The sequence below is a fragment of the Emys orbicularis genome, chromosome 22 (assembly GCF_028017835.1).
Source record: "Emys orbicularis isolate rEmyOrb1 chromosome 22, rEmyOrb1.hap1, whole genome shotgun sequence".
Taxonomy (NCBI): domain Eukaryota; kingdom Metazoa; phylum Chordata; order Testudines; family Emydidae; genus Emys; species Emys orbicularis.
The window spans coordinates 11,260,851-11,284,313 of record NC_088704.1 but is presented as its reverse complement, the minus strand read 5'-3'; the positions used below and the strand labels follow the sequence as shown (position 1 = coordinate 11,284,313).

General features: G+C 50.4%; 1 protein-coding gene across 1 annotated transcript; it reads left to right on the top strand.

Annotated features, from left to right (window-relative positions):
- Window positions 1-376: 376 nt before the first annotated feature.
- On the top strand, window positions 377-21,818 carry PLOD1 (procollagen-lysine,2-oxoglutarate 5-dioxygenase 1). The gene is made up of 19 exons (XM_065421286.1): window positions 377-458; window positions 5,876-5,967; window positions 6,704-6,837; window positions 7,751-7,914; window positions 8,720-8,832; window positions 10,811-10,874; window positions 13,341-13,438; window positions 14,227-14,328; window positions 14,482-14,613; window positions 15,335-15,456; window positions 16,346-16,450; window positions 17,464-17,589; window positions 18,342-18,483; window positions 19,032-19,145; window positions 19,487-19,552; window positions 20,121-20,225; window positions 20,786-20,932; window positions 21,231-21,356; window positions 21,663-21,818. Exons 1-19 carry the CDS (start codon window positions 377-379, stop codon window positions 21,816-21,818), a joined length of 2,190 nt encoding a protein of 729 aa, XP_065277358.1.
- The last annotated feature ends 1,645 nt before the right edge of the window (window positions 21,819-23,463 follow it).

The following is a 23,463-nucleotide window of genomic DNA, read 5'->3' as shown; positions in this document are numbered from 1 at the left end:
CTAGGTCCCGCGGGCTGGGTTAGTGGGGAGCGGGTTAGGGGTGGCGGAAGGCAGTGGGGTGGGCAGACTCCCCAGCTTTCGGGGGGCTGGGCCCTTGTCCCAGTCGGCTCCAGCGATCCGCCCCTGCCGCCGGGCGGGCGGAAAGGCTGCAGTCGGCCGGGCTGGAGGGAAGGGGCTGAGCCAGGACTGCAGGGAGGAGCCCCCCGGAGGGGCGGGTTTAGTGCGTGGCAGCGAGAGCCGCGCAGCGCCGGGAGTTGGCCGGGGTGGGTGCCCGCTTTGTCCCGCTCCCCGGTGCACAGGGCTGGGTCGGGTCTGCAGGCAGCACCGCGGCTGGAGCCGGACTCGGGGAGCCCAGGAACCGCCAGAAGTCGCCCCCATGCTGCCCCAACTGCTCCTGCTGCCCGGGCTGGTCCTCACGCTGCTGATCGCGGAGGGGAGCTGCGGGTCCAAGCAGGAGGGTAAGAAGGGGGCTCTGAGCTCCCGGGCACCGCCAGCCTGGGCCATGTCCCCTGCCCAGTGAGATCTGGGCTCTGCCAGCCTGGGCTCGTGTCCCCTGCCCCGAGAGACCTGGGCACCGCCAGCCCGGGCCGGCATCCCCTGCCCCGAGAGGTCTGGGCACCGCCAGCCCGGGCCGGCGTCCCCTGCCCCGAGAGACCTGGGCACCGCCAGCCCGGGCCGGCGTCCCCTGCCCATAGAGGTCTGGGCACCGCCAGCCTGGGCCGGCGTCCCCTGCCCATAGAGGTCTGGGCACCGCCAGCCCGGGCCGGTGTCCCCTGCCCAGAGAGGTCTGGGCACCGCCAGCCCGGGCCGGTGTCCCCTGCCCAGAGAGACCTGGGCACCGCCAGCCGGGGCCATGTCCCCTGCCCAGAGAGACCTGGGCACCGCCAGCCCAGGCCAGTGTCCCCTGCCCAGAGAGACCTGGGCCCTGCCAGCCCAGGCCGTTGTCCCCTGCCCAGAGAGACCTGGGCCCTGCCAGCCCGGGTTGGTGTCCCCTGCCCAGAGAGACCTGGGCCCTGCCAGCCCGGGTTGGTGACCCCTGCCCAGACAGACCTGGGCCCTGCCAGCCCGGGTTGGTGTCCCTTGCCCAGAGAGATCTGGGCACTGCCAGCCCGGGCCCGTGTCCCCTGCCCAGAGAGATCTGGGCACTGCCTGTCTCACAGCACAGAATGAGTAACATGAGCTTCAGGAGCGCTCTCCTGCTGACAAAGCCGCTGCTGCTTGTGGGGGATGGAAGTTTTTTGTCAGCAGGAAAACTCTCTCCTGCTGACAAACAGCAACTACACTGTGCGGCTTTTAGCGGCATGGCTGTAGCGGCACAGCCGTGTCGCTAAAAGCTGCGTAGTGTAGCCATTGTCTATTGCTGCTGAATTCCTCCAGCAAGCAGATTCTAACTATTTATGTGGAGAAACATTTAAGTCCACCCTGGTAGTATTGCTGTTTGCATTTATTATTGATCTAAAAGTTGTGTCTCTGTGACAATACTTTGCTTACATAGCTCTTTTCATCACAGTGCTCCAAGTGTTTTAGAAAGGTTGGTAAGCATCATATACCCATTATACAGATGGGAAAATGGAGGCCCAGAGAGTGAAGTGCTATGCTAATGTCACAGAGCAGGTCAGTGGGAGGTAGAACCCAAGTCTCCTGAATCTAAGTCAAGTGCCTGATCTGCTGATCCATACTGCTTCTGTACCCTGTGGTTATACAATTAACTGTAACTTCTCAGGTTTCTGGTTGTCCGAGTGGCCCTCAGCGTCGCTGAGTCTGGATGACCCTGCTTGGCAGAAAGGAGTCAGTGTTTCTGTAATGTGGGACAGAAGATGTGAAAGAGTAAATCTGCTTTTAAATGCTTCCACGAGATACCAAACATCTGTTACCCTGCTCACAAGGGCTTTTGAATGATGGTGTAAATCCAGTGATTTCCAGCTGGGGATCTGGCCCTGCGTGATTTATGTCTGGAGAGGGGAGCTAGGATTTGAAATGGTGAAGTGGAGAAAGAGAAGAGCGTTCGGGGAACCCAGCAAAGGGCTTTGCTGGTTATAGAGCAAAAAGGAAGGAAAAAGAAGGATTATTACTGCAGCTTAGGAAGTGACCATTCCACTTACAGCAGTGACTTTGAGGAAGAAAGAAAAGAGTAAAAGGGGAAGGTGGCTGGAGGCCGCATAGCTCAGCCTTAAGACTTCCAGGACTGGGCTGAAAGAATGCCTCGTGGGTGGAAAGCTCTCTCTGCAGCTAGAGGTCTCTTGGCACAGAAGTGAAGCCTAGCTAGCATCTCTCAAAGTTGTTCCTCCCCTCCAGATCAGTAATTAAGGGGAATCTTTATTGAGGAATTCGGCCCAGAGTCTGGGTGGGGAGGACTGAGGCTCTGCACTGGCTTTTTCTCGCTCTAATTAATTTATATGCTGCACAGTGAGGTCTTTTTCTATCTCCGAAATATGACACCTCTTCCTCAGCCATCCGCTAGAGCCTCTCGCACTCCCACCAGAGTGGCCATCTGGTGCAGGAAAACTCTGGAAGTCACATAAGTTGGGTGTGAACAGTTTGCTGACTGTCTTTGGAAGGTGGCGTGAAAATGAATTCCTGCCTTGTTTGGTTTGAGGTCCTTGGAGAGAATTCAGGCTGGAATAGCTGCCCAGTAGTGGGCTCCTGTAAATTATTCCTTCTTATTCAGTTAATTTACGTCTTCAGCTCTCACAGCAGGGGCTGGAATTTAAAGTCTCTCTTCCAGCCCCCTGCCTGATATTCCACATTTGCATCCCTTCTCACCAGCAGGCTGATTCCCATTTTCTAGGAAAGCCCGAGCTCCTGGCTCCCTAGTACAGGAGGCTCTCCTGGTGCTCTGCACGCTGTCACATGACTGGAGACTTGCCGGCTTTAGCGTAGTCCCTGGGGGACTGCATACTTTCCTACGCTGTTTACATCTTCTGACTCCACAGAACATACAAAGCAGGAGTGTAATTAGGGCCCCAACTATGCTGGCTAAATAACTGAGTTTAAAAACATCATTCAAATTCCTCTGTAGCTTTGTCCATCGGTCTGGCCATCCATCTGGCTCATGCTCAACACTGTGGTACCTAAATGACTAACAAATAGCCCAGAAGGGCACTGTGGAGCTTGAAAGCTTGTCTCTTTCACCAACAGAAGATGGTTCAATGGAAGATATTATCTCACTCAGCTTCTCTCTAACAAAATATACTGAAATCCAACTTGATGGTCTCTTATTGACCTGTAATCTCTCTTCATGTTGTTCTGATGGGAATAAAGGATCTCATGGACTTCTAGTTAAAACCCCTTCTCTCCTTCAGCTAGAAATCCCAAACTTATCTCTACCCTCGCTACCCCTGCCCCAGATCTCTCTCTGCAACTGTACTATAGTTTCATCCATATCCCAAGGACTCCGACGGATAATTGCTATGGGTTAGTATCAGCCCTTCACCATTTTCATAAGAATGGCCATACTGGGTCAGACCAAAGGTCCATCTAGCCCAGTATCCTGTCTACCGACAGTGGCCAATGCCAGGTGCCCCAGAGGGAATGAACAGAACAGGAAATCATCAAGTGATCCATCCCATCGCCCATTCCCAGCTTCTGGCAAACAGAGGCTAGGGACACCGTCCCTGCCCACCCCGGCTAATAGCCATTTTATGCTCAGTGGTCTACCAGATCCATCCAGAGATCCTGCTTTTCTCATGCATCCAGAGGCGTTGGGCTCTGTGTGCCTAGGAAATCTATCAGGATGCATTGGGGATGCACATCAGGTACATCCATTAGGAAATTCACTCCTCCAGTGTCACTGGATAAGCCTGCTAGATCCAAGAAAATGCTCCTCCAGTGGAATCAGTTATTCTTGGAATTTTCCAATGTTCCATTCAAATGGCCAGGGATCCTGTTTAAACACTGCTGCCAGGACCCAGGCACATTCCTATCCAGGTGAAAGTGTTAACATGAAGACCTGCCAAAAAGTAGAGCATTCAGTTACATCAAAGAAATCCTGGGTCCAATCCTAAAAGTTTTACTCCATTTTTACTTAGGCTACATCTACACTACAGGGGGGGGTCGATTTAAGATACGCAAATTCAGCTACGCGAATAGCGTAGCTGAATTCGACGTATCGCAGCCGACTTACCCCGCTGTGAGGACGGCGGCAAAATCGACCTCCGCGGCTTCCCGTCGACGGCTCTTACTCCCACCTTCGCTGGTGGAGTAAGAGCGTCGATTCGGGGATCGATTGTCGGGACGCGATAAATCGATCACCGAGAGGTCGATTTCTACCCGCCGATTCAGGCGGGTAGTGTAGACCAGGCCTCAGACAAAGCTCTTATCAAAGTCAATGGGAGTTTTGCCAGCATAAGTATGTGCAAAAACTGAAAAAGTACTTCAGAATTTGGCCTCATATTTTAAGAAACTGGAAACCAAAAAAATCAAGAGCAGTAGGGAGAGAATGTTGGATGGAGACTGTGACAGAATAAATCCACATTATATATAGTAGACATCTGGAATACAGATCCGTAACACAATAGAAAATCAGAGGCGCTTCCAAGAGAAAAATAACAGCTACCTGGCCAAATGCTGCAGTTCCTTACGTCGGTGTAAATGCTGAGTGGAGAGAGAGAGAGCAATGCTGCAGGGAAGCACTTAAACTAAGTGGATGATTTTCAAGTACACACTTTCATTGATGGCAGTGTTATTTTTTTATCTTCATGTTTAATTTTCTTTAAACTCCGTCTGAGGAAAGTGAGGCTTACGTTTGACGTTACTAGAGAAACCCTCAGTAAGTTGTATTCTCTGTGTGCGTCTCACAAGCGGTGCAATGAAATGATAGTTTTGTAAAGTATCACACTTCATGTGCAGGGCCAGCTTCTGACCTCGGTTGTACCAGTGTAAAGGCAATGTAATGACACTGGTTTCATTCGTTTTAGCATAGGGCTCCTTAGCCATGCTCTGTCTCTGACTGGCCCCACTCAGGGGCTACGCTGGCTGGCTGCTCCAGTGGAGCAGTGCTGTGGGTGGGCATCTTGCGTTGCCGTGGTGCACCTCCAGAATGGCTTTCCACCGTTGCTGGCCTGCAGCCCGGCTTCCACCAGTGGACTCCAGGCTGTGAATCAAATCCTGACCGTTATTTAGGAGCCATCTTTTCCCAGGGACAGAAGCACACCACCCACATTGAAATCAGTAGAGTAGGGCATGCAGAATTTGGTCCAAACTTAGGAGATGAGAGTCTGCAGTGGAGCATGACTTTGCTATTGCAAACATTTGACCCTATATTCAAGTCAGACGTTGCTTTAGTCTGTGCTTCATAGGACTATGTTGTCGCAATGAAAAGCAGAGGCTATGCGGAGGCAGTCAGACTGGGTGGTTAGTGAAGAAGACATCAGGACTCTGTCAGTTTCTTTTCCTGCATCTGTGGCTAGCTTGCCATGTGGCCTTGGGAAAGTCACTTAACCTCTTGGGGGGTACGTCTACACGGCAGCTTGGACCAAGCCTCCCAAGCCAGGTCGACAGGCTCACGCTAGCGGGGCTTGAGGTAGCATGCTAAAACAAGCAGTGTGGACGTAGCCGCTTGGGCTCTCAAGCCTAGGGGGTCAGAGCCCGAGCCTCAGCATCCACACTGCTATTTTTTTAGCTCAAGTCCGGCTAGAGCGAGTCTGTCTACCTGGGCGAGAGGCTCGCTCCCAGCTGCAGTGTAGACGTCCCCTCTGTGCCTCAACTTTCCCCACACTACCTACCTTCATGAAGTCAGTTGGGGCCTTCAGGCTGTCAGTCCCCACCTTGACCCTGTTTCTAATAGCAAAGCTTCTGTTTGAAGGTGGATTGTTAAACTGTGAAACAGATAAGGGCGGAACGTCTCTCTTTACCTTGTGCTTTCTCCTGCCGACAGAAAACCTGCTGGTTCTTACTGTGGCCACCCAGGAGACTGAGGGATTCAAACGGTTCAAAAGATCAGCCCAGTTCTTCAACTATAAAGTCCAGGTGAAGCCTGCAGCCTCTGGTGGACAGTGAAAGGGGAACTCTGAGATGGTTATCCTGAGAGGGAGGGAGCCAGGGGCATGTCCTCTCAGGGATCATAGACAACTCACCCAGGGAGGGCATTCCCGGGGACAGCTCTGGCTGACAGAGGCTGGGACGGTGAACTGCTGTACACCAGGCTTCCCTTCCTCATTCCCATAGGTGGGCTGAGGGGAGATCCTCGGGAGCTGCTCCAAAGGGACCCGCCCCAACACAATGTTTCCATCAGAAAGCTTTCATGGTGGCGTCAAGCCACGCTGCTGTGACGCAGCATCCCGCCGCAGTGACTCAAAAACCGCTACGGCGAGCCAGCCCCTGTCCCTGATCATTCCCTACAGAGAGACCCCCGTGAAAGCTCGTCGCCGCCAGCTCTCCCGCACCATTTGTCCTGGTGATGCTCAGTGGCAGAGGATGGCACAGCAGTAGCTGTGTGTCCAGAGCAAGTGTCCTTACACCCTTGCCCACAGTGAGTTGCACTGGGAAAGGTCAGGACGGGTGTAACTGAGCTGCTCCTCAGGCAGCGCCCCTGCACCATTGCTCCTTGCCAAAAGTCTAACCGGAGGCCAGCAGTGAAGTAGCTGTGAGTTTCTCTGGCAGCTGGTCCTCCTACCCCATTTCTTACAGTGACTCATGCTGGGGAAACAAGCTGTTGCCTGTGTAGCATGAACCCTTTGTTAAAAGATACCCTGTCCCCCTTTAGGTGCTGGGGCTGGATGAGGAGTGGCGTGGTGAGGACAAGGCGGAAGCAGGAGGTGGGCAGAAGGTCCGTCTCTTGAAGTCAGCTTTGAAGGAGTATGCGGATAAGGAGGACTTGATCATCCTCGTCACAGAAAGGTAAATGGGGCCGAAGGGATTTGCCATGAGTTGAGCCGAGAGGCAGGTTCTTAACAGGGGGTGATTAACGCTGAAGGAGGTTGGTTGGGGAAGATGAATTCCTGCCTGCTGGGATTCCCTGCACCATGCTGACTGCAAATGTTAAATGCATCAGTGCCAGCTGGGAAGCTCTGACTGTAGTGGACCAAATCCAACTCTTGTGTAAGGATGATAGCGTTACCCCTGCTTACGTCAGACTGAATTTGGGCCTCCAAGGGATCAGTGAGCTAGTCTGCCATTCTGGCCTGGCCTTTCCCAGTGGAATTGTCTGCTTGGCGAGGAGAGGCAGAGAGCCAGGCGAGCGGCAGCCTTTATTTCTTGAAGAGAAATAAAAGAGTGGGCTGACAGATGCCAGAGTTGGCGTCCCAGCACCCACAATGGACAGGTCTGGGATACCAGCGTCTGCCGCAGGCTCCAAGGACGTGGAGGGAAAGCTCTGTAGAGGCAAATCCCCTGGGTGTTAAGGGATGTAAGGAACAATCCACCTGCAAGCTCAGCATGTTATTCACCCACAGGAGGTTAGTTTGGAACTAGTACCATATCCCGCTCGACGAGTATTCCCAGAACCATAGAAAAATAGGACGGGAAGGGACCTCGAGAAGTCATCGAGGCCAGCCCCCTGCACTGAGGCAGGGCGAAGTAAACCTAGACCATACCTGACCGGGGTTTGTCCAGCGTGGTCTTAAAACCTCCGGTGTTGGGATTCCATCGGGCTATTATTGGACCATACTGATGCCTGTAACGACTGCAGGGATTGTAATGCCGTAGCGCAGGGTTAAAAGAAAGGGATTCCTAGAGCATCTTCTGTTTCTCACACTCTTGTCTTCCTGACCTGTTCTGTTCTCTTTTCTGCCATGCTCTGCTGCTCCTGTAGCTATGATGTGCTTTTTGCATCGGGCCCTGCAGAACTGCTGAAGAAGTTCAAACAGGCCAAGAGCAAGGTGGTTTTCTCAGCAGAGACCTTTATCTACCCTGACCGGAGGCTGGAAGCCAAGTACCCTCCGGTGCAAGATGGCAAGCGTTTCCTGGGTTCTGGAGGTAAGAGACAGGTCAGCGTCTCCCAGCTTTGTGTTTCCGGGAGACAGGGCTCTTGGAGAAGATGGAGTGGTGGGGGCGGCAGAAAAGTACTGTGCAATTAGAGGGGAATTGACACCGTGTGTGTACACGTGCACAGCACATAAGCTAGGCACTTGCAAATATGTCTCCCTCCATTGACTGCAGCCCATGTAGCGGATAAGGAGTATCCTCAAGATCCTGACAGAACAAGGAGTAATGGTCTCAAGTTGCAGTGGGGGAGGTTTAGGTTGGATATTAGGAAAAACTTTTTCACTAGGAGGGTGGTGAAGCACTGGAATGGGTTACCTAGGGAGGTGGTGGAATCTCCTTCCTTAGAGGTTTTTAAGGTCAGGCTTGACAAAGCCCTGGCTGGGATGATTTAGTTGGGGATTGGTCCTGCTTTGAGCAGGGGGTTGGACTAGATGACCTCCTGAGGTCCCTTCCAACCCTGATATTCTATGATAAGAACCTGCAACTTACTCTTAGCTAGTGGGGATACTCCTTTAGCTCAGGTTACAGCAGCCTGTGCTTTGGGTGCTGAAGATTAAGGGTTCTATCCCCACTGATGACCCATGGCAGGGGAGAGTGAGTACGCACGCATGCTTTTGCAGAGAGATTGAAACTGTGTATCTGTGCTGTGTTGCAGGGGGGCACTGAGACAGTGTATATGTCCCCTTGGAGAAGGGACTGAGACATTGTCCACATGTCTGAGTCCCTGAGAATGTTCCCTTCCAGGCTGGCTGGATTGAGAGGCTGGCTCTCTTCCCCCTTTGCCTTGTTCCCGCAGGTTTCATAGGTTACGCTCCTAACCTAAACAAGCTTGTGGAGGATTGGAAAGGACTTGACAATGATAGCGACCAGCTCTTTTACACCAATATCTTCTTGGATCCAGAAAAAAGGGTACGTGTGAGTAGGCAATGCAGTTTAGGAGGGATTGGGTGCCGCATCTGGCCAGTGCCAGTGATCCCTGGTAGCCTGAACCCTTTTCTGGGGCATGCAGTGTGTTTTTCATTTCCAGACTTGTGTGGCGTTCCCCAGCCCACACAAGTAAGTGATAGGTCCCCAGGTGAGCCTATCACCCCAGCAGTATTTTCCTGTTTTTTCCCCTTCTTCTTAGGATGTCTCCCTAGGTGTCTCTTTCTTGCCCCAATAAGGATTACCCTGGCACTGGCACATGTAAATGTTCACTTATGTGTACAGTGACCCATTTTGTTCAGGCAGATGTGCCTCCTTGCACACACACACCCCCACTGTACCATCCTTGCAATTTTTGTCTCGAAAGGGTCACTGCCCTATCAGATTTGACCCAGATGGCAGGAGTTTTTAAAACAAGGTTTCATGTCACTTAATACCAATGGCAATGGCATCATAACATTTAAAAAGGCTCATTATCTTTGAACAAGGAAACATTCTCCTAGAGTGTTTGTGACCCAAATATTGCAGGATTGTGCGAGAGCATAGGAACCAGGAAGTGAAACTTGTGACGATAAAGAAAAGCGAAAGCGAAGTCTGCTATTTGCAAAAAGCCGGGAGAAGCCAGTAAAGTCGCACGTACTTATCCCCAGGTCTGAATCCGGCCCATAACTTTTACCATGATAGTTTCTCTTTAATGATCTCAGCTAAAGTCCTGGCGCAAAGCCAGACCAGAGTTGAATAGTTCTATTGACAGGGCTTTCAAAATCCAGATACTGTTACATCCATTCTCCCCCTCTGAGAGTTATTCTAATGTATCTTAGGTGATGCTTGGAGGGGCAGTGAACTGTTAAGTCAGACCTAGGTTTGAGTGGGATTCTGATGAAATCCAATGTACCATGGTTTGAAGCCGCCTGGTGTAAATGCAACATCTGCCACCCAGTCTTAAACCATTGCTAAGTTGTGGTTTAACACTGCTAACATGAGCAGCACTTGAGACAAGCACAACCCTGTCACTGGAAGATAGATAGAAGCTGGAGACTGACCACAAAAGAAATGTTTGCCAAACCTGCGCTCCTGGCTGTGGTTCATGACACGTGGTTCATATGCTGTTGTGCAGGCAGGCCGGCATATTTCCATCAGTGTGCTGTTATTTGTCGTCTTTTCGTGCCCTGGGAAGCTATAAGCAGTTCGTGTTATCTGGTTTTGCCTAGTGCACTATAAAAACCGTATTCTGTAAAATGGGGATAGTAAAACTGACCTCCTCTGGAGAGCGCTTTGAGATCTAACACTGAAAAGCGCCATGTAAGAGCTAGGTGGTGGTGGTGGTGCTTCAGCAAAGGGAGAACTGCTAAAGTTCAGGTGGGACGGGGGATCACTGGGATTATTTAAGGTTTTGGAGCCTGTGGGACATGCTAGTGATCAGAATGATACAATACATCTTCATTTAGCACATGGTCTTTCACACAAACTGTATTTTAAAATGAGTGACATAGATCAACAATAGCCCAGGGTGGGAAGCATGAAGAAACGTAGGCAAGGAGAGTTGTTATTTTCATAGGAGATCTGAAAAGAGACGGAGCATCTGCTGCAGGTGGAGGAGGCTATTCTAGAGATCAGAAGATAGAGCGGAGCAGGCTCTTGCATTGGCAGTGGTGAGACTGGGTGAAGGGGCAGAGATGAAACCTGTGGTGATGAGTGGAGGGACCAGGGAGCAGGTTCAGGGCTCCTAGGGGGTTGAAGTTAATGGTGTTAAACTGATTTACAGCAGCTAAGGACCTGGGCCTAGATCCGTGAGGGAGGTTGAAGCAAATCCATGGAGGGTTTGAGAAACAAGGGAGGCTGGTTTCATAGTGTTTTCTGCAATGAATGGAGGGGCAGTGGGAGGGCTGGCATGACCCATCTGTTTGCAGAGCGTATGCCTCTGTGTGTTCTAAATGAGGTTCTTTATTTCATTCTTTTAAAGGAAAATATCAACATCACTTTGGATCAGAGATGCCGGATTTTCCAGAACCTGAATGGAGCATTAGGTGAGATGGGGGGGTAGGGGGGGGCGAGCTTATTCCTCCTTGGAGAGTGAAGGGCAGCTAGAAACAGTCACACTGAGGCTGAAGTGGTTAAAGTCCAGAATCCATCCCCAGAGCAGGTTTCTGTTTAAAAACCTCTGCCCAGACTCCTGGAATTGATTTGCAATCCCCAGCCTGGTTCTCACTGCAATGCCAGCTCCACAGTTAGGCCTGCAGGTCGGGTTTTCCGTACCACACCTCCTCTCCACTTTGATCCCCACACATGTCAAAGTACACAAGCTTTGGGGAGTGAAACTGGTAGGGAGCTAGCAACACACAGCCCAGGGCAAGGGCCACCTGCCTACCTTCTTGGTTCAGTACATTGGATTGAATGGCCTGAAAGGTGGGAAGCTGATGAGATGCATTCAGGGGCTGTGTACGAGCACTCACTCACCTGTACCGTGCTTTTGGCCAGTCGGTTATTCCACCCTTGGAAAGTTTTATCCACTTGTTCTCCCGGAGCGGAGAAATATAGGTATTTATTTTAGTTTATCTCTTCTCCCCTTCCCCTTATTTTAATTAGCTAGGCAGTTATCATGGGGGGGGGACTTTGGGGTCCCATTCTTATCTTGGTAAGGGTGGGAGTCAGAGAGTAGCTGGCCCTGTGGAGGGGTCAGGAGCCCAGCCTATCTCTGATGGCTGAGTGAGGCAGCTCAGGTTCACCGGGGACTAGGTCACTCATTGAGTTACTGAGAGGCAGTCAATTAGACAGGGAAGCACCTCAGTGAGATAAAAGGACGCTGCTCCCAGCAGGACAGGGCTGGATGAACAGGGCCCTGAGGGAGGGGAAGAGTTCCCAGACTGCAGGAAGAGAAAATGTCTACATAGAAGGCTTCCTGGGGGGAACCTGGTGAGAGGGGTTCACCAGCAAAGGAAACCCGGGGAGAATGCTCCTGAGTGGGAGAGTGGCCAGAAGGAAGGGCCTGTGAATGCTAAGTCTCAGAGAAGCCTGGCTCCCAGGAAAGATTCCACCAGGCAACAGCAGGAACCTTAGATGAGAGGAATTATATGATGTCGTGAGGAAGAGGTTTTGTGGTTTGGCCTCTGTGGGGAGACCTTGACCCAGGAAAAGGGACCCTTCTGCTGCTAGAGACAGGAGGCCCCGACTCCAGAAGAGGGTTCCAGGTCATGAAGGCCTCACCAGTAAGGGGCCTTGGACATCACGAGAGTTGACAGACTAAGGTTGACTCAGGCCCTCCTTCCTCCCGCTAGAGAGGCTGAGGGGGAGGCATTTTTGTGTGATGTTCCGCCTTTGGGGTTGAACAAGCTTAGACCCCTGAAGGGGCACTGTTCAAGATACAAGCGTCAGCGAACTTATTAAAACCCTCATTTGGGGAAAGTGAGGCAGAGACGCGATGGCGACACTGCACTGGGCCACCAGGGGGCGGTGCCGGGGTGAGGGGCCTTGTTACTGTGGGTGATTGGTCTTTGTGCCTGAACTTTAGCCCTTTTTGGATAGCTGAGTTACACAGACCTCTTGGCTGGTCACTCTGCAGTCACTGTATAATGCCATCTGGGGATGTGCCAGACAGACATAGAGGAGCATAGAATTCAGAGGCGGAAAAGCTGCTTTTGTCTGGATTCTCCCCACCCCCTTGCTGGTGCAGAATTGTTCCTCACCACATATTCTTTGCCTAGTCTTGATTTAAAGGATGCAATCAGTGAGGCTTTACCAGTTCCCCATGGGAGACTGCCCTACAGCTTAATACAGGGGTGGGCAAACTTTTTGGCCCGAGGGCCACATCGGGGAATAGAAATAGTACGGCGGGTCATGAATGCTCACAAAATTGGGGCAGGGGTGCAGGAAGGGGTGCAGGTTCCGGCTGGGGGTGTGAGCTCTGGGGTGGGGCTGAGAGGTTTGGGATGCAGGAGGGTGCGCCGTGCTGGGATCGAGGGGTTTGGAGAGCGGGAGGGAGATCAGGACTGGGGCAGGGGGTTGGGGCATGGGGAGAGGCTCAGGGGTGCAGGCTTCGAGTGGCGCTTACCTCAAGCGGCTCCCGGAAGCAGTGGCATGTCCCTTCTCCGGCTCCTAGGCGTGGAGCGGCCCCTGACCCTCGGAGCGGAGCCATGGCGTAGCTTCCAGGAGCTGTGTGGTGCGGCCCCCGACCCAGCTCCCCAGCTGGAGCTCGCGGGCTGGCTTAAAACGGCTCACGGGCCGTAGTTTGCCCACCCCTGGCTTAATAGATTTCACCCCTGATCCTGTCCTTTCTCAAGTTCCATCTCATCACTCCTAATTCTACCCCTTTGGGCCACCCTAAACAATTCCTCTCCCTCCGTTGATTGTCTGTGCCCCACAAATATGATAGATGGTTATCCAGCCCCACTCTCCCGGCTTCCCAGGGATTGCTTGTGTGGGATGGCTAGGGCATTGTGTGGCCAAATTGCTCCTAAAGCCTCCTGCAGATAACATTGCTGTGATGTGATTTCTAGATGAGGTGGTTCTGAAGTTTGAAAATGCACGCGTGAGAGCAAGAAACGTAGAGTACGACACCCTCCCAGTCCTGATCCACGGCAATGGACCCACCAAGGTAAGCAGGAGCCTTGAAAGAGAAGGTTGGGTATGAAACCAAGGCAAATAACCTCTTTAGGCTTGAGGTGGTGAAGCACTTGCCCAGAGAATGCTGGGAAATCAGGCATCCATCCCTCACGCGCTGACTTCTTCCCGCATAAATTCACAGATGGGGGGATTGAATGGCCCCCTGCTATGACAGCAAGATGTGGAGCTCTTTACTTCTTGGTCACTGGGTCAAATCAAGACCAAGATCAGCAGTGACTGAAAGCGTCCCCACCTGAGGAATGACTGGCCAGCGTATGTAACCCACACACCTTCTGGGTGTGGTGTTCTGTCCTACCTAGTGGCACCGAGACCACTTAGAGAGAGAGAGATTAATGACTTTGCTGTATAGCCTTAGCTAACAGCCAATTGGCTTTTAGCTCATGTCGTAGAGGCTTATGCACTAAGCTTCAAAGATCCCAGGTTCGATCCCGATGACTGTGGTCTGTCGTGTTACATGTGCAATGAGTTGGTGGACAGGTATTCACATCACAATAATTGCCACCTTTGGTCCCCTTCTTGCCAGTCTCTGCACCTAGACGCCAAGGACTGACCAGGCCATGGAGACTGAAAAGTGCTCTCACCCCTTCGCATTATCCCAGCACATCAGTATCCTCCACCGTAGGAAATTAGACCCGCAGATTTGCATCCTATTCCATTCCCCTTCTCCCAGGGAGAGAAGGAAGATGAGGCTGGTGATGGAACCTGATTGAGATTTTCTCCTGCCTTGTAATTAAGCACTTGGGGGATTTCTCTTTGCAGCTGCAGCTGAACTACCTGGGAAACTATATTCCTCGGGCCTGGACATTCGAGACAGGCTGCACTGTGTGTGATGAAGGCCTGAGAAGTCTCACAGGGTTCAAGGTAAGGGTTGATGCATATTTAGAGTGGCAGAGGCCTAGTGCTAACAAGAGAATACATTGTGTTTTTGGGTTACCTTGGAGATGGTGAGGGTGTAGCCAGGTTTCTGGAGCTGGAGAGCAGCCCTCATGCTTCTCACCCTCTTGTCGAATGCAGGATGATGTGTTGCCGTTGGTTCTGATTGGAATTTTCATCGAGCAGCCCACTCCATTTCTCTCCCAGTTCTTCCTGAGGCTTCAGAACCTCCAGTACCCAAAGAAACGCACTCAGCTCTTCATCCACAACCATGTAAGGAACATCTGCCTTGGATTGTCTTATGCAGTGTTGTTGTAGCCGTGTTCGTTCCACGATGCTAGAGAGACAAGGTGGATGAGGTCATATCTTTTATTGGGCCAACAATAACAGATACTACCGCACCAACCTTGTCCCTTTGTTTTGCCATGTGAGGGATGGCTTTCCTCCTAGAATCATAGAATATCAGGGTTGGAAGGGACCTCAGGAGGTCATCTAGTCCAACCCCCTGCTCAAAGCAGGCCCAATCCCCAACTAAATCATCCCAGCCGGGGCTTTGTCAAGCCTGACCTTAAAAACCTCTAAGGAAGGAGATTCCACCCCTCCCCCTCAGGTAACCCATTCCAGTGCTTCACCACCCTCCTAGTGAAAAAGTTTTTCCTAATATCCAACCTAAACCTCTCCCACTGCAACTTGAGACCATTACTCCTTGTTCTGTCATATCCTCCCATATCCCAGAAGTCTTTGCAACTTCCCCAGACTGCCAGGACCTGGAAGACAAGTACAACTCATGTTTTGTTTTCCTAGAAGCCTGTGCATCAATTACCTCCAGCTACGAAGACATGGAGGTGAGGGTACATGCAGCTCACATGCTCTGGTGTTGCCAGAGCTTTGAGAGCTGGGCGGCCGGCAAGCCTGGCTTTAGCTGAGGCCAGACAGCCTGTGTTAAGCTCATGTAACCTACTCTTCGCTCTGTGTCATTTCCCTCTGTGTGCAGGAGCAACATCACCTGTCTCGGGTGGACACGTTTGTGAAGGAGCATGGCAAAGAATATCACGCGGTCAAAGTGATTGGGCCGGAAGATCACGTGGAGAATGCTGATGCTCGGAACATGGGCGTGTAAGTGAAAAGGCCGGTGTGAAAGGCCAGACGATAGGGATACTGGAGTCAACCCCACCCTCTGTCTGGGCTCAGTAGCACAAGGGAGAGGCTTCTTGCATCCAAGATAACAGGCCTCTGTGGGCAGAGCAGCAGAAGCTTCCTCCATAGATGTCTGCTTTGCAGGAACAATGGCTGGTGCAGCAGTGGTATATTGTGTAACACCCCAAACCATTCCCCCTTTCCCGTCCTGCCATATGCCCTAATGCATGCCCATTAGATGCAACGTATCTGGGGTGACAGCATTACAAACACACTTCGATGCCCTCATTGCCAAAGGGGTTCTCAAACCCTCTGCTAAGAACAACCTCTGTCCAGGTTGCATCCGCGTTCCCCATCTTCCTGCAACCTGTCCATGGCAGGGATGAACTTAGCCCATGCTTATTGTCCAGCCGACACGGGCTAAAGCCAGGCTAGATTCCCAGGCTAAGTGTACAGCCGTCCACCGCCTGGGGCCAAACAAACGGAAGCAGTAAGGCTTCTGCATCCAGAGGACTTTGAGTTTCTCTAGCCTCAGGTGCAGCCTGTTCCCCTTTCAGTTCAACTTCCAAAGCAATGCTTCCCCGTACCCATTCCCTCCTCGTCCACCTTCCTGATGGAGAAAACATCCTCCCCGGAGCTCAGGCCCACTCCTCCCTGCCATGAGGGGCCAGCCACCTGCTACTCCTTTACTCAGGCATGGGGTTTTAACCCTCTCTTCCCCCCAACCCTAGTCAGGGGCTCTGCACCCAGACTGTAAAGGATAAACATCCCCATCCCAGAAGAGAGGGCCCCCTTGACCGCAAAGTGAAGGTCATCTCTGCTGTCCTGTCACTGTTCTCTCTCTGACCTGTGGGCTCTCTGGCTGTAGGGATTTGTGCAGACAGAATCCTGACTGTGAATATTACTTCAGCCTGGATGCCGAAGTGGTTCTGAAGAACTCAAAGGTTCTACGGATCCTGATTGAACAGAACAAGTGAGTCTGAGTGATCCTTACTGGGCAGGTTTCAGGTCAGGAACGTAGATAGGGAGCTCCTTCTTTCCTGGGAAATGTGTAAGAGGCTGAGAAGAGAGAGCATTGCTGGGAATGAAACTTAAGGGTTTTCTCCAGTAGAGATGGACCCAAACTGGAGCCATTTATCCAACTCCCCTCCCTGGATTATTGGATTCAGATGCAGTGGGCCCTGGATGTAAACCACCCCTAGTTTTACCCTTATCTCTTTGGAGCAGAGCCTACACCATTGGGAACAGAGAGGCCAGAATCAGAACCATTTTTTTTCCAAACCAGAAGTGGGTCCAAGCCACAGGGTTGAGGTCTGGATTTGGATTTACGTTTCAAACATCCCAGGCGGTACATTCAGATGCAGGTTTTGCTTCAGCCCATTATAAGGGGAGGGATTCATTGGAAAATCTGGATCTATATCCAGGTTCAGAGTCCAAGTTCTTTCTTCCCCATCCCTAAAGATCATGAGTGTAGGATCCAAGAAGCCAGATCCTTGACTGGTGTAAATTGATTTCAGTGATGCTACACCGACTTTCAACAGCTGAGCATCTGAGAGAGGGAGTTTTTCAGGCCCATCAAAAACCTCCAAACATTGGGGCTTCATAGAGAACAGAACCTATTCCTGGTTATGTCTGTATCTGACTCAGAGATTTAGCTGGGGCTTCAGTCTAAGGGAGCTGGATACACAGCAGAGAAACAGAAGTGGTATTACTGAAATGATTCTTGCTCCTCAAGAAGAAAGATTTCCAGCTCTGTCTCCAGCTGCTAGAACTCCTTAGATCCCATTCAGAGGGGACTGACTGCTGAGTGTGTTTAGATATAAGCTTAGGGCCCCAGTTTGCCCTTACTTACACAGGTGTCAAGAGGGGATAGCATCTGTGTCAGCGAAGGCAAAACGGGACCCGGAGACTCTCGTTGGGATCTTCCCCGTTTCCTCCCCTGGCAGCGTCCTGCCCTCCAATCATCTCTCCCTCTTGTGCCTGCAGGCCGGTAATTGCCCCATTGGTGAGCCGTCTCGGAAAGCTGTGGTCGAATTTCTGGGGTGCGCTGAGTCCTGATGGGTACTATGCCCGTTCGGAGGATTACGTGGATATTGTTCAAGGGCGGAGGGTGTGAGTATTGCGAGGGACTTTTGCCAGTCAGAATCCCCTAAATACAAGGCTTGCTGAATAGACAGTGGCTAGAGAGCATGTACCCCCGAAATCAGTCTAAAGCCAATTGGGATCCTGGGGCAAGAGTACCAGACCATCACTGTGGTTAAAGAAGGAAGGGAAGTCTCTCCTTCCAGGCGGGAGCTGTTTTATGTATCTGTCCTCTACATACCATATGCAATAGCGGGAGTAAGGTCTGGTGACCAGAGTAGGGAACTTGGAGTCAGGAGCCCTGGGATTTGTTCCCAGCCCTGTTGCTAATTCACTGTATGGCCAAACCGCTTAATCTCTCCTGGTGCCTTGTTTTCTCCATCTGCTAAGGATAGAGAATGTGATGCTGAACTGTCCCACAGTGGGTGGGGAGGAGGGTTGTCATTCTTCTTTAAATAGTGTTTGTAAAGGGCTGTGTGCTGCTTGGATGGAAGGTGCTGTAGATGTCCAAAGGCTGATTACTGGAACGGCTTGCATTCCTGATTTGCTCCTCTTTGGGTTTGTGTAGGTCCTTGTGTTCGGTTGCTTTGGGGTTTTGAGTCTGACCCTTTAAACTTTGTGACAAACCAAATTCCAAAGAACAGCAATGCTTTGTTGTTGTTGTTTTTTCCCCCCTAAATACATTCACAATTAAATCTAGCCCTTAGTTCTTTGCGGCCTGATCCTGTAAGCTCTGTCCTGTTACTACTTGGTGTCTAAATCTCCCTCTCCCCATTTTGCAGTGGGATTTGGAATGTTCCCTACATTTCCAGCATCTATGTCATAAAAGGCAGCACCCTGAGATCCCAGCTCAACCAGGGAGACCTCTTCCACAGCGGCAAACTAGATGCAGACATGGCTTTCTGCCATAATGTCCGGGATCAGGTCAGTAGAGGGAGCTGGCTGCAGGGAGCAAGGGTGGAGATGAATCAACTCTGCAGGCAGGTTTCCGGACACCCATTACAACTGTACATGCCTAGGTGGAAAGAAGTGAACTGGCATCAACTAAGCCTACATGCCTTTCCCGAGGCACATGCAGTCGGGGGAATCTCTTCCTGTGGTCTGAGAAACACGGACTAAATTCAGTTATACTCTAGGATCCACTCGTGCAGCTCCGGTGGACGTCAGTGGGAGCTACATGCGCATAGCCACAGGCCGAGTGACCCTTTGTGAGCTATTTTATCCTGCTTCTGTCTATAGCTGATGAAACGTGCAGAGGTTCTGCCTCCATCACTGGCCCTCTCTAGGACTGTTTAGTCTTCTCTGCAGCCAGGGTGGGTCTGGGTTTAACAATAAAGGCTCACTGGGGAGGGGATGCCCAGTGTGAAGATTAGAGAGGGAGGTGGGTGGACAGAGGGAATGGAGCCATGGCCACTGGGAAGCAGCTCCCACTGTAGATAGTTGCAGCCTGATGGTTTCCCTCCATCCTACAGAGGGTCTTCATGTTCGTGACAAACCGGCACCAATTTGGACACATACTCTCTCTGGAGAATTATCAGACAACTCACCTCCACAACGACCTCTGGGAGATCTTCAGCAATCCTGAGGTGAGAGGCTGAGCAGGCTTGTCACTGTGGGATACGCCCCTAGCCTCCCTGTTAGATAACGCTGCTACTAGCCGTGTCTCTAAGGGGAGGATCCAAGCTTTGCTGTGTGACATCCCTCTGATGGGGTTCCCTAGGTGCATAACTGCAGGGCTTTGGGAAAGCATTTCACTCAGAAACTCCTCTGGGCCCTGGAGCTTCAAAGCCGAGAAAATGCTGTGAATTGCTGTTTACTGCTCCACTTCCCCTTTCCGTGATGAGAGAGAGAGGGTGATGCCAGGGCACCACATCCGTAGCCACGTGCCACAAAAGTGACCGCTTTGCTTGTCTTTTTCTAACCATAGGACTGGAAAGAAAAGTACATCCATGAAAACTACACACTAGCTCTGAAAGGGAGATTGGTGGAGACGGTAAGAAACGCTGCTGCTGTCTCTCAGTGGAGGAGAGAACGGCATGTCACTATCATATGATTTCAGCCTTTCGCCCTCAGAAATAGGTAGCTTACAGGAGACAGTGCTGCCTAAAAGAACTTCAGATTCAGAGAGAATGTGATCTGTCATTATTTGAAAGTATTCTTTGGGACAAATCCCTCCTTCAGAGGCACCTGTCCAGGTTCCTTAATTTTACTGGGAGCAAGGCATGTGAATCTGAAGGCAGGATTCAACCTTTAACATTTTAGCTGTTTTTCCAGTGAGCCCTGTCTCCCTCCTCTTGACTTGTCTTCCTCTTGTCCGACTAGGGACTGTTCATAAATTACATAACACATTGTTTGGTAATTTTTTTTTTTTTTTTTTTTTTTAAAAAGACCCAACCACCCCCTTGTAAAACTGAAACAAACAGCCCCGTGATGCTGTCCTGCAAAATTAAGGAACTCCCCCAACCCCATGTGTTATGTAGCTTCTGGAGAGCCCCCGATGTCTGTCTGTGTTTGTCTCATTCTTCTGTTTGTCTGAATTCTTGTGTGTTCTGTCTCTCCAGCCCTGCCCCGATGTTTACTGGTTCCCTATATTCACTGACGTTGCCTGTGACGAATTGGTGGAGGAAATGGAGCACTTTGGCCAGTGGTCCAAGGGAGATAACACGGTAAGAAAAAGTTGGAGCTTCCAAAGCGACAGCTCCCACCACTCACACAGAGTCCTTGGGCATGGCTGCAGCCTGCTACAGGCGGGAGTTTTAATCCTGTGGTTAAAGCAGGGCACTGGAGTCAGGACCCCTGAGCTTTGCTCTTGACTCACTGTGTGATCTTGGACTTAGGCCCAAATGTTCAAAAGTGGTCGCTGGGCACTCAGAAAATCAGTCTGAGATCCCCTAGGCCTCATTTTCGCAGGCCCTGAGTACCTGCAACCTCCACTGCCGTCCACTGGAGCACTGGAGTGCTCAGCACCTCTGAAGATTAGAACCAAGGGGTTGTAAAGTTGGACAACTACGATCATCCAGAGTCAGTAGACCACTTTTGAAAACTTGGGCTCCAACCTCCTCTGTGCCTTGACTTCCCTTCTATAAAATGTAGATAATCCTTCCCTGCGTTACAATCCTGAAAAGCCCTATAAATGAGCATTATGTTTGTTGGTTACCGTCAAACTGTTTTTCATACTTATCATCTAAGATATTTGTCCCCAATCAATCTTATGGTTTTATTCCAGGACAGCAGGCTACTAGGGGGTTATGAAAATGTCCCAACTATTGACATCCACATGAACCAAATTGGCTATGAGAGAGAATGGTACAGGTTCCTTCTGCACTATATTGCTCCAATCACAGAGAAATTTTACCCAGGATACTATACAAAGGTAGGCATCAAACACTTTTGGTCAATGGGATTTGAGTGCTCCGCGTCTTTCATGATCATGGCCACGGAGAGGCAATATCATCGGGGCACTGTACCAAAGTACGTGCCATAATGGAGGAAATGACCCTGGAGTATGTTATCAAGGTGTGCACCATACTTCTTAATAAGAACATGCCCCTTTCTCCCTTATTTAAGGGGTATGTTACTCCTATTACACCAATGTACACACCATCCCCTAGAAGTGAATGCCCCCTGGGTGCTGTGGCACTGTCTGTGTATGCCTCTCTTCTCTCCTGCAGACACAGTTTGAGCTGGCCTTTGTCGTTCGTTACAAACCTGATGAGCAACCCTCCTTAATGCCTCACCATGATGCGTCCACCTTCACCATCAACATTGCCCTTAACCGGGTAGGGATAGATTACGAGGTAAGTGCTTGCAAGAAGGTTAGTCTGGAAGTCTCCCAGACCAGTCTAGGGTCTTCTCCTCTTTGCTGTACCCAGAACACCTCCCAGCTCATCCCCACCTCCATCTCGGGCACCTTGATGCCAAAGGGGACTGCAATCAGTGACTGGGTTTGAATTTCAGGATTTTCTAATGAGGGAGATCGGTGGTAGAACGTTCCAGCAACCCATCACAAGGGAGTCCAGAAAATCAGGAGACTGTTGGGATAATACAGGGATCCTTTCTCTGCTGGTACTTGGCTGATGCCTGTTTCTTTTTGTTTCACGCAGGGAGGAGGCTGCCGGTTTCTGCGTTACAACTGCTCCGTTCGAGCTCCTCGGAAGGGTTGGACCCTCCTGCACCCGGGTCGCCTGACCCATTATCACGAGGGCCTTCCAACCACAAAAGGGACCCGTTACATCGCAGTGTCCTTTCTCGACCCTTAGAGCCATGCTTCACGAGAAGGACCTTTTCCCAGCATCACCCACTGCTGACTGTGAGTGGGAGTAGGGAACGCTGCTGAGTCTCCAAGGCATCCATCAAAATTATTTGGATATTGTTTTTTTTTAAGGATGGTTTGACTTCACTGTTGGAAGATTGCCTCCGCTAACACTGCAGATAATAAGTCGGAGTGTAGTTCTAGAATTTGGAGAGATTCTTTGTGCCTTCAATTCCGATACTCATCCTCATCTGTGCTTGGACTTTACTTCTTCACTATCTGCGATGGCTTACCGGACTACTTGCTTGGACTGAAAATCCAGCTCTTTGGGGGCAGGACATTTCTTTCCCCTCCCCACAAGCCCCTTCTCCAAGCAGCAGCAAGACTGTTTCTATGTGCATCTTACAGAGAAATGGACTTTAGGAAATCCTTTCTGGACACTGCTCCAAACATGAGTGGGATCAGGGAGCTGGTTCCAGGATCAGGGAGTGGAGTCTTAACAGCTGTAGCATTCGATGAAACTTAGTTTCCCCAGCCTAAGGTTCATCTTAGCCATACCTCTTTGAAGTTACTTGGAAGCACATCACCTTGTTAAAAACAGCAATGATGATAACCCCCATGGATCCTATTAGCCAAACCGTAGTTGGTTGATGATACTTGATTTCTGTGATTAGATTGAAGAGGTGAAAGATGTCATCCCAACCTTATCTTGCTGCAGCTGGAAGGGAATGTGTCCACCGAGAGAGAGAGAGAGTGTGTGTGTAAAAGGGGCTTCTTAGAAAGGGGAGGCTGTGGAGAACTGGATGTTAGTCATGTTGCTTATTGCACTGCTGGAAGGGACTAAGATTCTACTGGGATGAGCCCATTATAAGAATCTATGTAGAAAAGAATCTTGGTTGAGGCATGTTTCTTGGGCAGTGTAGGGGAAACATGTACTGCCATCACCCATGCTGTATCTGTTCTGATTATTAAATAGAAGTCTTTAGTCTTCAGGTCTGCCAAACTAGAATATTGCTTGAGCTCTAAATTTTCAGCAAAAGTTATTTTGAACAGCCACCTTCTAAAACCAAATTCTTTGTGGGTTACTAGAGTGACTCTGCCATCTGTTTATAACTGCCAGGTAGTGGAGCCTACTGCCTCTGATACCAGGCAGTTACAGTCAGATGGAAGGAATTGCTCCACGACTGGGGTAGATAGATGTGTGTTTTGACTTTAATTAGCAAATATAGGATAGAAGAAGGGGACACTGAACTTTTCCTTTCTGGCCCAGGCGCATGCATGTCCACAAACACACCTACAGAGAAGAGAGAGAAATCCATGCACCAACAATCAGCTAAAAAACGCAAAACTTGCTTCTATTTTCAATGAAAATCTGAATCAAGTTAATTGCACCAAACGAATGGCCAGTGCAGGCCAGTCATTAGTAAGATGTTGAAGAGTTGTATGTATTTATTCAACAGATTTACCCATTTATTTGTTGTTTTTTCTTCTGCCCCAGGAATTGACTGAAATCAGTATAGAGGTCTCATAGTATTTCACACAAGATGTACAGTTTTAAACAGCCAGTTTTACATTAAAACTTAACAAAATGATGTGTGCAATAATTTGATTCTTTAATATGTATATTTAAATTGTATGGGAGAGGCAGACTT